Below are 14,311 nucleotides of genomic sequence, written 5' to 3'. Positions count from 1 at the left end.
TTTATGAAATGAGCTTACTAGCAAAGCTGATGCAAATTTAGCATTCAGGAAAACAGAGTGTTTAAATCAGAGAGGGTAATAGTTCCCCTGTACTCTGGGTGTCAGACAATATCCAGATGAATAGGAAGAGGAGCTCTGGGAAGTATCTGGTTCTCCCTTAGACAGCACTAATTGAACTCTTCGTTCCTTCCTGCTAACCCTAGACTGGGTTCAGAGTCTTTCTCAATACAGCTTCAAGGAGCCACTATACATACCAGGAAGTTCATATGGAACAAACACTAGCGGAGGAACTCATCTGGAATCTAGTGTCCAGTCTGGACGCCCAATAAGGAGGGGTATGGATATCCTTGGTGAACCACATGGTATCCAGAGAAAATTCCTCCCTGTAAGTGCAGAAGAGCCTTGGGAAGGCAGATGGTGACAGTCTTCAAGTATTTAAAATGCAGGAGGGAAGAGGTGCACTTCTCCTTGCTACTTCTAAAAGCAGAACAAAGACGACTGAGAGATTAAAAAGGGCCAGATTCTGCATAATAAAGAACTTTATGGTTACTAGTGGTGTTTTAATGGGAGGGGCTGCCTTAATAAGTATGAGCTTTTCGGTACTGTTGGCATTGAGGCTGAAGGTCATATCTGTTGTGCAGATAAATGATAAAAGTCTGCTTGGATACAATTCCATCTTGACCTTAGAGACAAACAGGAAGGTAATAAACAATTTCTGTGGTATTTTAAGGGTCCGGTACATAAATTGTCTTCAAGAAGTGATAGTTTTCTTAAATCTTTACACTATATTGGGATCACAAAAATTGCCATTTTTGTAGGTAATAAAGTAGTTGAAGGTCAGAAGTTTTATATGTTCAAAGTAATTCGTACATAGGCAAAGAAATAGACTTGATTCTTTAGACCTATGTCACATAGAGAAAAGGGTTGCCCAAGAAACTGTGAAGAGTTCACTGTGCACAGGTATTGGGTTGTTCTGGGTTGAACTGTGTCCCCCAAATTCATAATTTGAATACCTCAGAATGTGACTATATTTGAAGATAAGGCCTTTAAAATGGTGATGAAGTTAAAATGGGGCACTAAAGGTAAATCCTAATACAATTGGACCAGTGTCCTTTTAGAAGAGGAAATTTGGACACACGGAGAGAAACCAGGGGTGCTCTGCACAGAGAAAAGACCGTGTGAGGACACAGGTTGAAGTGGGCATCTGTGAGCCAAGGAGAGAGGCCTCAGAAGGAAGCAGCCCTGCCGACATCTTGGTCTTGGAGTTCTAGCTTCCAGAACTGTGAGAAAATTAGTTTATGTTATTTAAGCCACCCAGTCTGTGATATTTGGCATACATGGTATATGGTTATATGGAGGAGAACCATACGGGTGAAGGTGGGCAGAGAGGGCCACTAAGAGATAGATTTTCAAAGTCCCCTGAAGACCATGCCAAGGAAAATGGTCTTTATTGTGAAGGAAAAGAAGAGATGGATGCTAATGATCTGAGAAACTGATATATACACCTGTGATAAAATGGATTGGTAATTCCAATAAATTCAAAGACTCGCTTAAATAAGATGTCATTGTTGTCAAATTAAATTTTAGAGTGGAATGGGATAAAAATTACTTCAGAGAAAGTATTTTCTAAAAAAAAAAAAAAAAGTTAATGATGCCAGAAAAAAACTGAGAAAAAAAAATTACGTACCAATTTAAAAGAGTAAGCTGCTTTGGGGATGTTAGCAATTGGCAAGGTCACCAACTAATGTATTTATGATAGTTCTCAAATATTGTTGGAGTACATCTGGTAGGATGCGTTTTAAGGCAACCACCTAAGCTATGCTTTTCTGTTATTGGTAGAGAAGTCCCTGAAAGTGCAAATATTTAATGATTCTATAATTAGCCTTTTATTCATGAGGACTAACTCCCTCCCCTTGACTTGGAGCAAAGACAGACGTGTGTCGGTATTTGAGCTCTCGTCTAGCTCTGTGATCTTGGACAAGTCACTTTACTTCACTCTCATCTTTCAAATAGAAGTAAATCTCCTTCCCTACTGCCTCCCAGATGAATGATGAGATGGGGTAATAAACCATCTTATGGCGTTATTACCATATCAAGCGGAGTCACACTGTGATCATGGTGAAAATAAAATCTCCATTTAAAACAAATTTTAATTAGAAGTGGCAACTGGAGAACTATCAGACCTCTGGACTGCTAAATAGAAAATAAGGAATCCTTTCCAGAGTCCATGTGGCAGGATGGAAAGGGTGTAGGTTATGGAGACGGGCACACCTTGAGTCTAAATACATGCCCTGTCTCTTAGCACTTATAGGATCTTAGGTAAGCTGCTCACCGCTCATCTGATATGGAGACAGTACATGTAAAATATTGGCACCTGGTAGATGCTTAATCAAAAGACTCTATTAAGCTGATCATAATAATACCTCTTCTGGTGGTAGGTAAACTGAGCAACTTTGGAGGAGTCATTTTGTCAGTTATTGGGGCCCACATTTCACTGACAATTACTGAATACCTATTGTGTGTGTGACAGGGTAACTTTGTGTGTTCTTCACCCCCAACCTATTGTAAGAATGTTTCTTGGTCCTTTGTGTGCCCTTGTTTCAAGGTTGTGCAGAACAGGAAGCAGAAGTTTCTTGAAAACCTGTCTTTCTTTTTTTTCTGAAAGTCCAAGTCCAAGAATATGTGATAGCAGTGGCAGAATAAGAGATCTTTGATGGGAGATTGCCCTAAACCAGGGGATACCGGGGGTTGGGCATCAGTGCATCTGTGAGAAGTGGAAACACTCCCTCTGTGGCCAGGCCTCACACAGGAAGGGCTGTCTAGAACTGCTCTGAAACCAGGTTCCTGGTCTGGACAGTGATTCTCGAGTCCCAAGCAGGGGGTTGAAAGCAGAATCCATAGACATCGCAGGGACAGGCAATGTATAAGAACTGGCATAACTGGTGTGAAGGAAGACCTCTAAGTTATTTGAAGGTGGTGAGAGTAGGAGCCTATTAATTTCTAAAACCAAAGTTCCTGGAATCAGATTCAAGTTGAATTCAAGGAAGTAAAGGTGACATTTCTTGCAGACCCATGTTTGTCGACTGATTGAGAGCTGCTGTAGTGATAAGGCTTTGGAAAATCCAAAGACAAAGTAATTCCTAATCTTTAGAGGCTTACCACCTATTTGGGAGCTGGAGGAGGTTAGGACACCCACATGATACCTCTTTCAGAGCATTGTAAGATCCTGATGTGGTATGAACTGCATGAAGATTTCTCAGTCTCAAAAGGTAGAATTTTCCAAAAGACAGACAGCCAGGATTATGGATACGAGTTTTTCCTGAAAAGATATATTAAAATACACCCTCCCAATCATTGCATGCTAATATCACATTATGTAGTTGCTCTAGCTGTAAACTCATAAAATTTTCTAGACGATAATGTTCTTTTGGAAATACGCCTACTTGATATGAAGGACAAGTCCAGAAACAAGTGATGGAGTAAGGAACTTATAGTTAATGATTTCCATAGAAGTGCTCAGAGGTTTCTCTTCATGGAGTTTGAGAGCTGAGCCTCAGAGGTCAACTAGCTCCTCCTGTCCTTTCCATTCCCTACCCCCTCCAATTTCGCTGGGTTTAATCTTGATTTAGTGAGGTCTCAAGGTTGTTGTTTGAAAGACTACCATGATGGCAAAGGCCTTGGTGTAGCAGGTTTAGGAAACTGGCCCATGTCCATCTCTACCCCTCAACTGTTATGTGAACAATGGCTGTTGTTATCTCTTGCCTGGATAAATATCACTTCCTAACTGGAGGTTTAGTCTCTGCCCCTCCTGCACACTGATTAATCATCTTCAATTATTGTTCTAAGAAACTGTCAGGGCGTTACTTTCTTCTTTACAAACTTTAAACGATCGCTACATTTGAAAAATCCAGACTTTATTATTTGGCATTCAAGGCTTTCTGTGACCTGATTCCAATCAAGTCTTTTCCCCCCTACCAAGTCTTTTAAGCTCATTTCCCTTTGCTTTGTACCCTGTTTCCCCGGAAATAACACCTAGCTGGACAATCAGTTCTAATGCGTCTTTTGGAGCAAAAATTCATATAAGACCCGGTCTTATATTATGTTAGATAAGATCTGGTCTTATAGTAAAATAAGATTGGGTCTTATATGAATTTTTGCTCCAAAAGATGCATTAGAGTTGATGGTCCGGCTAGGTCTTATTTTCCGGGAAACACAGTATGACTGCACTTTGTTTTTTCCAGGGCAGCTCTTCTGCTACTCCCCACGCTGTTCTCCTTCAGGCTTTTAAAAAATACTCTTCTTGCTGCCTGGAATGCCCCTCCCACCAATCCTTATCCATTTTTCAAGGCCAAGTTACATGTTACCTCCTCTTCCTTGAGCATCAGATGAACCTGAGTTTGAGGATGTATTCTGCCCCTTACTTCCCGGAAGACCTCAGACAGGTTTCTAAATTTTCTAGGGCTCAGTTTTCTCATCTGTGAAATGGGCAAGTTAACACCCACCTTGTAGCCTTATAAAGTACACATGGATTAGTCATATTGTAAAGTACTTAGCACAGTTCCTGGTACATGTAATTGTCAAAGAATGTTACACATTACACTGATTTTTCGAGGGACCTGAGGTCTCCTTTTCTCTGAATCCCCATTCCCTTTGAGTCTCTCATATTCTTCCCTGTAAATGTAATTTTAAGTGTTGAAATACACATTTTATTTTCCCCATTCAATTGATAACTCTTTGAAGGTGGAATCATGCGTTATCCTATCTTGGGTCCTTGGCAGTACCTCCTATACAGTAGGCCCTCAAACCATAGGGAAAGGCTGACCTTCCTACTGTGAAATTTCCCTTTTCTGTCACTTTTCTCTTCCGTTTAAAAATTGACAATAGTTTTTTAAAAGGTCAGTTTCCTTAGGTATGACAATCCCAATTGTTGGGCTTCTGTTTCACAGAAGTATGAAAGACGATTCATGAAATGGCTGGTGGAGATTGATAAATTTCAATGAAATCTTGAGAAACTTCATGAAGTTCCTGTGGCCTGAACTTACGGGGCCAACTCAACCTCACCATTTCCAGCATGCATTCCACATTTTATGGTTTGTGTGATAGGCCTTGGGGGAAAAAGTGGTGTCATGTTCTAAAGAGTTTGGAAAACATTAGATTCGAATGACCAACTCACGGAGAGACAGAGTACACAGTAAGAAACAAAAACATGTGAAAATAAATAACTTTCTAGCATGTGGCATGATCAAAAAGTTTTGATTAGTGGCGCCCATGAAGTAACTAACTGAGATAAATTTGAGCAAGTGACTTAGCCTTTCTGGCCTATGGTTTTCTCAAATTGTAAAGTTTATAGTAGAATCCCACTAATAATATCCCCAATAGATTGTGAGTTTTAAATGAGACTATTCAAATGAAAAAACCTAGAATAGTGCTTGGCACAAAATAATGGTCAATAAAATGTTATAAATTAATATGTTTTTATTAGTAGAAATAATGTAAGTGGAGTATTTTAAAAAAAGCAAAACTGTGTGTGTGGGAAGTCCTGCAGCAAAGAAACCAGAATTTAATAGCTAATCAGAAAAGCTCACATTCACTGAGCTTTTATATGCCGTGTAGTCTGATTATAGACACTTCACATGAATTCTCTAATTGAATCCTCAGAATGCCCCTGTAAGGATAGATATCCTCATTTAACAGGTGAAGAAACCGAGGCTTCCATGGGCCTAATTTCACAGGGCTGCTAACGGGTGGAGCTAAATTTGAAGTGAGATGTTTTGTGATCCTAGAACCTGAGTTCTGTCCCACCGTGCTGCACAGCTTTCCACATTCCCAAATGTGCCTGACCGGGAAATACTTTTGGTTATTCTCTTACCAGTAGCTCATGAAACGGTGTGGCTTCGGATGCACTTTGGGGAACAGAGCCTCACCACCCCCAATCTACTTGGTTCACAGGAGCAGCCGGTATCTTTCCACCGCTGTGCCTTTGCTCATTGGCCTCTGCCTTGCCCCTCTTGCTTCTGTCATGACATGTTACTCCTTCTCCAAGGTCTAGTTCAAGTGCAATTCTGTGAGGAGCTTTCTTTGACTTCATCGGCCTGATTTTGCAAAGCCCCTCTCATGTGGTTCTTCACATACTTTCTACACTTTCATGTTTGGTCTCTCTGTCAAAGATCATGTTTAAAGAGCCGTGGTAAAGTTTTTGACACAGACTGGATGCTCAGTGAAGGGTGTCCCTTTCCTAGTCCCTCTGGGGTTTGATTCCTGGGCCTGGGGCATTTCAGGTCTTGGTGCACAGATGTGGGGTGTGCGACAGTAGCTGGCAACCTGGGCTGAGTCTGGTTCATGTCCTTTTCACGTTGAGACAGCGAGGCTCCCATACTCCCTGGCAGTTCAGTAGTTAACACTCTCCTGCCTCTGTCCCCCACAGATGTTGCCTCCTCCCCAGCCTCTTTGAGGTGAACAGACGTGAATAGGTCACATTGGGCCACTCATCAGCGTCCTTTTTGGGACAACCCTGACCTGTCCTTTCCAGGGCACTGTCCAGGTTTCATTGCAAAGGCCTTCCCCACCAACCAGGGGCTGCGCCTCAAATGAGTCAGCTGGCTTGGGGCTTCATTAGCAAGTCTAATCGCCGTTTTGTTTTTGTCCTCTTTGGGGCCTTCTCTGGCCCAGAGGTGGTGCCTGGGGTGGGGGTGGGGAAGCGGTCTGGCTTCCAGAGATGCTGCCAGCCACCATAGAAGTCCATGTGGAGAAGTCCACGCTCCACTCCCCAGCAGTCACGTCATGCCACACGGCGCTTTTCTCGCTTTTCTCGGCCGCACCCATCCCCAGGGTGCACTCAGGCGCCATGTAAACGCTGGCCATCCCAGCTTCCCAGCTGCCTGCAATGAGGTCATGGGGTGGGGTCCTAGAGACCCCCTCCAAATGGGGGGTGCTTCCTTAACGGGCCTGGGAATGGCCAAGGGGATGAGACGGAGGAGATGATGATAATCCTGTATGTCCAACCCACTCTCGATGTTATGTGGCCGGAGTGGATAGAAATGGAAAGAGAAAGGGATGAAGAGAAGGTACGCGGTGGGGAAAGGACGACGGATGGGCAGGCACAAGTCCCTCGCTTCTTCTACTACAACTGCGGATGGAGAAAGGAACTAACAGTTTCTCTTGAACACCTTGCAATGAGCTGATGGAACTGCCTTCTCTCTTTTCTATAATAATATCCCTCCTCTGACCTTAATCTCTTTCCTTTCACTGAGACCACAAAAGACAGGGAAAGTCACTGTAATCCATCTATGGAATCAGAATTTGACACAGAAGGAAAAAAAAATATCCTAGACACAAAGCAACAGGTAGAGTCCTTCTCAACCCAAGCGCGGTGCCTCCGGGTCAGCACCTCACGTTCTCAGGCCTAACGCGTATGTTTGCTAGTGTTTCTGTACCAGTGGGTTTTGCAGCTTGAGGTTGCTTAGATGTCCCAAACCCCTCAAACTCGGTCAAATCTGCAGGGCTTTTTAATTTCTGCCTGTGAGCACAGATGTGTGCGTGGAGGAATGAATGTGGGGTTGTGCTAAATCGCAGCCTGCTGGAAGAATTTGCAGACCTCTGCAAATATCTAGCTTTTTTTGCACCTGGAAGTCTGCCTTGAAAGATGGGAACACTGATAACAGACATTTTCAGGGAAATTGGAACAACACAATGCACATCTACATGCCCCTCCACCTAAAAACCACAAGATGCTTCTCAAAAGACCAATGCATAGAAAAACAAGGATATTCTAGCCTCTCTGCTCCCTACCTGTTTCTGAGACACAATCAAGAAGGCACAACCATCCCATGTATTTACTAGCATTGTCCGTCAATTACAACTTGAATTAACAAACTTCAAGTTGAACTCCCCCCCAACCCCCACCCCCGCCAGGCATAATAACTATAACATCCTCTCTCTGTGGTTACAAAGGAAAAGTCAAATGATTTACTTAACTTTTGAAAACATATTCTGCAAAACAAGTTTACAAGAAGTCATAGCAACCATATTTAAGAGAATTTTTGGAATGTTATTAAAATCTTCCATGGGAAAAATTTCTGACTTAGTAGGAGGCTCATAACTCCGGAAGTTGAGTTGCATATAACAGATAGGAAAACATAGATACTCTGACTTTGGCAATGGATTAGCCCATCACCACACGAGTGGATGCCAGGCGCATCAGAATGGAGATTTTGAAGACTCACACACATTTTCTGAAACAAATGGCATTTTTCATACAGTCAAAGATATTTTACAGAGGTTTGTGCGACGCGCGGAATAGAAAGTAGAGAAAGCACCACTGCTGAGGTTTTCCAACCTCTGATTTATCATTTGTTGATATACTTTCTACAAGTTCCTTATTTCTTTACAAGTAACTGCCTTAAGTTCCATTAGTAAATATTTTTGATGAAGGCCAAAGAAGAGGGAAAAAGAGAAAAACTGCAGTGAAAATGGTAGCTTACCTTTGCTAGGCATTGCTGGTATCAGACTTTCCCCCAAAACATGAGGCTGGCTTGCTTTGGTTGTCCCATGAATTTAGAAACCATTAAAAAATGTAAAACAGAATACTTGTTTGTTATTCAAAGCTGCTTCAAAACAATATAAAAATTAACTTGATGAAAAATAAAAGTCTCGTCTGAACATGAGAACGCGTTTGAAGCTTGGAGCTCATGCTGTGGTACAAAGTTTTGCAACTGTCTTTTTCAGTTTAAACAACCTTCCGCTCCTCCCAGACACTTGCCAACTCCTATAATTTAAAGCAACTGCGATCCTTCCCATAATACTCACATTTCAAAGAGCTTAATATATACTCTCGTTAGGAGTGAGTAGGAATGGATGACGTTCTTCTGCAAACCCCAGACTGAGGCGATTGAGAAGCAAAGGTTTCAGGTATCTAAATTCTTCTATTTCTCTCTTTTATCCATTGACCTTCTCACCGGGTTACTTCAAGTTGCTTCTGCCTTTTCAAGTGATGCCTTGAGACCAAATGTCATTGCTTCACTGGAAGCTAAAAGAGCACATAGGAAAGTTTGTGTCCCATTTTATGGAACAGTGATATTAGTGACAATTGTGTTTAAACATCACTTTTGCTAACACCGTTATTTCCATGCAATTCTACCCTAACTTAGCTGGAAATTTAAATTTAGTGTACATTGTGTTTTCATAAAAGGCAAAAGTACTTAAAATGATGCTATTTGCATTGGTCTTATTTTAACCTTCATCTTGTACGCAAATCATAACCTCTAGGAAGGATATTCGGTTTGCAGAGTCTGTCTACGTAGCTGAATAAGTCTTCTGACATTTAGTCTGTAACCGATGTTCTCAGTTTTACTATTTCCACCATCCTTTCCCAACTGCCATTAATCTCTCCCTCCCCCTGTCACACACACACACACACACACACACACACACACACACACGAATTCAAATTACAGCTAACTTAAAGTGTGGTCAACTGAAAATGGAGATTGCAAAAAATATTTATGGTATATCGTAAAGCAGGTTTTGCTCAGTACCTGGTAGATCATAAGTGCTCAATATACACTTACTGAATAGAATTCAATATTGTGTACGTTCAGACCAATTAACAGTTGTGACAATTTTGTTCTGCATATGTGCTCACACTAGTCAAGCTCAATAGGTCAAAGCTTGTACATCAGAAAACGTGTGCCCCTGCCAGATTTAATGAATGGCTATGACGTAGTAAAACCCCATAAATGAATATAGAAAACATTTGTTACATAAATAAACCGTTTGGTGGAGAAAAGAAATGTTGACACAGGCACAAGCTATTAAGTATGCTTACTATGTAAACTTATGCAAACAAGTTTCAGGATAAAAACCTCACTCATTAATTAAAAACTCCAGATTGTTTTCCACTGTGTTTTTTGAGTCACTTAAAGTAGCTATTATGCTATGGACAGAGGACAATACCTCTGATCTAAATAGTGCAAAGAAAGAAAGAGTCTAAAACTGAAGGGAAAGAGTCAGGTTTCAGATGTTCTGTGCTATGAAAGCACAGAAAAAAGTGGAGTCTCTTTTTGCTCTGGCTTCTCCTGGGGAGACGTCTGGAGACACAAGTCCCTGTCGTGTCCTAGACCTGGCTCTGCCCCATTCCACATATGCGACCTCACAAGTGTTGCTTAATTTCTGTAAGCACTGGCTTCCTTAACAGTGAAAGGACAAATACAAATATGGTAAAGCAACCTATCTGCATATATACACATCATACTGCATTTATTCAACAAATGTTAATTAAGCACCTCACGGTGGATCAGGTACTTAGCGAGACCTCTGTAGGAGTCACTGTGATCAACAGCAAAATGGATCATGGGCATGATTGCTGCCTCTCAGCAACCTCAACCCAGTGCAATTGGCCTCAGAGGAAGTGAGTGGTGAGGAAACTGAGTCCAGAGGCTGGAAAGGTGAAAAGCCATGTTTTGCAATGGCGGAACACTTGGTGACCCTGACACCTTTGAGGACTTAGAAGGCTATGTGTGCCAAGTAGCCTTGTTGCTCTCAGAGAAGAGGATGGGGGAAGAAACAGCTGTGTGCACTGGCTGCAATTGAGAGCGTTTGGCACGATGTTTCAAGACTGCAATGTACCTAGGGAAGGAACAGCTACACTACAAGCAGAAATAAAAGGGGGTAGATAGCATAAATTTGATGGTTTGCAGGAGCCTATCAATTTTTGGAGGGACTTATATTGCAAAAGTAACTATAAGCCTGCACTAAAAATGTTTCTCAAGACTAAAAATAACTTTTTCCACTGGCAGGGAAGTGGATTATTGGCTGCCTGGAGGGCCAGCTCCATAACGTGCTCTGCAGAGGTGGGCAAGGGGGGCCCTCAGCAGGAAGAGCTGGTGGCTGTAGAGACAATGGACGAGGGACTTTCCCCAGAGAGCCAAGCCAGGGCCATATCCAGACACTCCTCCACTTGCAAGGCAGTGGATCCTTCCTGGGTCTACCTGGCCGCACATAGCATCAAAGGCTGCTATGTGTCTCCCGTGACTTCCTTTCATTTTCTGAATGGGAATTTGTATTGTACTTATCCTATCACTGTTACACCATTTGTATTGTGTGTGTGTGTGTGTGTGTGTGTGTGAGAGAGAGAGAGAGAGAGAGAGAGAGAGAGAGAGAGAGAGAGAGAGAGAGAACTTGTCCTTTTGGTCTTTTGTTCATAAATCACTTTCTTTTTAGTTCATAGGTCACTGGGTCAAGAGATGCCACATCCAGACTTATAACGAAAGCTTTACATGGCCCAGAAGTTCTGGACTTTGAGCTGATTGCAGCGACCAGATGGAATTTGACACCCTTTCCTTCGGGAAGGGGTAAGTGTGCTCTGTGTAAGGAGAGAGGGAAGGAAATAGATAGATATTTGGTGGCAGAAAGGTAAACTGCAGGCAAATAATTTTAGTGTTTTCTGATGTCTACTTATCTCCCACCATTTCCCAGCCTCCCTTGCAGTTTGATCATGTGACTGATTTCTGGCTAATGGGATGTGAACAGAGGTAATGCAGGGTTAATTCTGGGCTGTGATGGTGAGAAACTGGTGTACCTACTGCACATTCTTTGTCTCTCCCTTATCCACGTGACAGGAAACAAAAGACTCAGAGGTGCTGAAGCCCCAAAATAGAAGGAACCCCAAACCCTGGGACATCCCTTAGAGGATTTCTGCCTAGGAGAGCCACCTGACCTGCATCAGACATTACTGAATAACATATTATCCCATATTCTGCTCCCTCACTGAGTTGGGGGAGTTTATTTGTCACAGTTAGCTAACATCAATCATTCTAATACAGATAGCTACCTTAAAAGATTAAATGATATATGTGAAGAATGCAGAACAGGGTCTGACACAATAAGTGCTCGAAAATGATAGTTATTTTTATACTAACCATAAATTCCAACTTTATTTTTGCTCTAGCAATACTAATCTACCTAAATGTCCGTTGTGACTTGTTCTTTAAATTTAAGGTTTATAAATTGTGTGCTAAAGGGCTAAGTAAATTGGTATCCATGGAAAGATTTGTGACAAGGATAGATGTAGAAAACAAAATGTATTACCCAGCTTTAAAATATATGCATTTAAGAAAATTGCCCAACGGCTTACTGTCAGATTTCACAAGCAACCTTCAAAGCCGGGGATAAAGGAAGTTATAAACTTCAAGTTACAAGTTAAATATTCTACTTAGCATTTAACCAGTATAAACTCCACTTTCCCAAACATTTGCTTTACTGTGTGTACAGAAGGCCGTGGTCCTGACATTCACTGTTCCAGGCTGCTTCTCAGTAGAAATCTCATTAATGCTAGTAGAACACTAACTTTTATAAAATTATCCTCCACTGAGGACATATGTTTTTCCTACTGGCTTTGAACTTCTCTAAACAGAGGTTCAGAAGGTCCTAGTTCATACATTTTGTTCCTATCTCACGTATTTTGAGCACTTCCCATTAAAAATGTGGCTTTCTTCATTCTGCACACTCCTTTAAAAGGGTCAGATCTTTTTTCTTCTACTTCAAAGCAACAGCAATAATTACAAACATTCATTGAGCGTTAACTATATACTAGGCACCATTTTATGGGCTGTGTAAATGTATTAACTCATTTTATCTTTTCAAGAATCCTGTGAGGTAGGTACTAACATTATCCTCATTTCCCAGATGGGGAACTTAAAGCACAGAGAGGTTAAGTGACTAGTTCATGGGTACACAGCCAGTAGGTAGCAAAGCTGGGATTTGAAACGAGGTTGTCTGGTTCTAGTATGCAAACTCTTAAATGCTGCTTATAACACATTCTCCGTGTCAAAGAAGAGAATACGCTTATACCGTGTATTTTCCTTAGCATCCATTTTATCTGAGATGAGTACGGATTGCTTCTGAAAGACACTCTAAGCTCTTAGAGACAGAAGGTTGTTATTCTTGAAAAACGTGCATTTTCCTATCTGAAAGCCATTGTAAAGTTTGAACATTTTTCATTTTTAAGCTTTGTGTTCTTATAGTTGATTTTATTCCTTCTCTTTTGCATGTATGAGCAGCCAAGTTTCAAATGATATCATATATCCAGGTGGTTTTATCTTGATTTTATAATAAAGCCTTTGATGAATTGTATCAAACATGTGAAGACATTGAGGAAGAGGGCGAAGGAGAAATGAACCTAGCTGGGAAAATTTGTCTTCCTCTTGGAAGAGGTTGTTAAATGTATAGAAATATCAAATCACTATGTTGTACACCTGCAATTACTATAATGTTGTATGTAAACTATAGTTCAATTTAAAAAAAGTTTGGAGATCAAATATATTGAGAGTGGTAGGAAATAATCCAATACCAACTTCAAGGTAAGGCCAGCCAGAAGGCACTAATGCTCCTTTAAATTATCTGATGGTACACAGATGCCTACTGTGTGCTCACAACTTTTGGGTGTAGAAGGGGAAGAAGCCATTTCTTTGAGTTTGCTTCTCTGGCTCCCCTTTCCCAGGGAAAGGAACCACAACTTCACAAAACACAGGAGAGTTTTCTGAACAACAATGAATATTCTGCTTCATTTCCCACATGTAAGAGCCTTTACAATGTCTGAAGACAATGCTTAGCCTTCTTCCTCCCCCTCAACTTCGTCTTCCTTGTTCTGAGTACAATGTTTCTGGTTCTTTCAACTGTTCTCCATGCAACATGATTTCAATTAGATTGTCATCTTGGTTGGTTGCTCTCCAGTGAACCATTATTCAATTAATGGCTAAATGACTCATGGGCATTGTGGTTAGGTTACCAAGAAGTCAAGAGTTTGAGTTAGTCTCAACTCTGCTATTGGCCTTAAGGAGTCATTTTCCCACTCTTGGCCTCTGCATGTAGGCCCACCAATATCACAGCATTTTGAGCTGCCTCATTTGGCTCTGGACTCTCCTCCCTCTGCAGGATCCTATTTCATGAGTTGGCCATTCATCAACTCACGAAACCTATAGAACCAATCAAACACCTCCACTGGCATCATTTGTGTTTTCTAATGCTTGCTGGACTTCACTTCCTAGTGGTAGTACGTTGCCTTCAGGTTTAATACTTCTAAAGCAAAACTGTTTCTCCTCAAACCCACTCTCCCTGAGTTGCCTAAGTCTGTCATTAATACCACAATCCTCTAAGGCTCTCAGGATTTTAAACATATGTCACTGCTTTTACTCTCTTCTACTTCCGCCAAACAGTCTACCATCAAATCCTGACTGTCCTTTCTTTATTATGTATCTAAAATATGGCATCCTGGGGCACTTATATTCTTACAATTTATTTATCCCAGACTGTTGTC

General features: G+C 41.4%; 1 protein-coding gene across 1 annotated transcript in view; it reads right to left on the bottom strand.

The window, feature by feature from the left end:
* C1QTNF7 (C1q and TNF related 7) overlaps positions 1–8,708 on the bottom strand; it is a 94,785-nt gene extending 86,077 nt beyond the window's left edge. The window contains exon 1 of the mRNA XM_019740850.2: positions 8,481–8,708. Coding sequence (XP_019596409.1) covers positions 8,481–8,493 — 13 coding nt within the window. The 5' untranslated portion in view covers positions 8,494–8,708. The remainder of the gene's footprint in view (positions 1–8,480) is intronic.
* Between the last annotated feature and the right edge of the window lie 5,603 nt (positions 8,709–14,311).

The sequence above is a fragment of the Rhinolophus sinicus genome, linkage group LG02 (assembly GCF_036562045.2).
Source record: "Rhinolophus sinicus isolate RSC01 linkage group LG02, ASM3656204v1, whole genome shotgun sequence".
NCBI lineage: Eukaryota > Metazoa > Chordata > Mammalia > Chiroptera > Rhinolophidae > Rhinolophus > Rhinolophus sinicus.
This window is presented reverse-complemented; position numbering and strand designations above follow the sequence as displayed.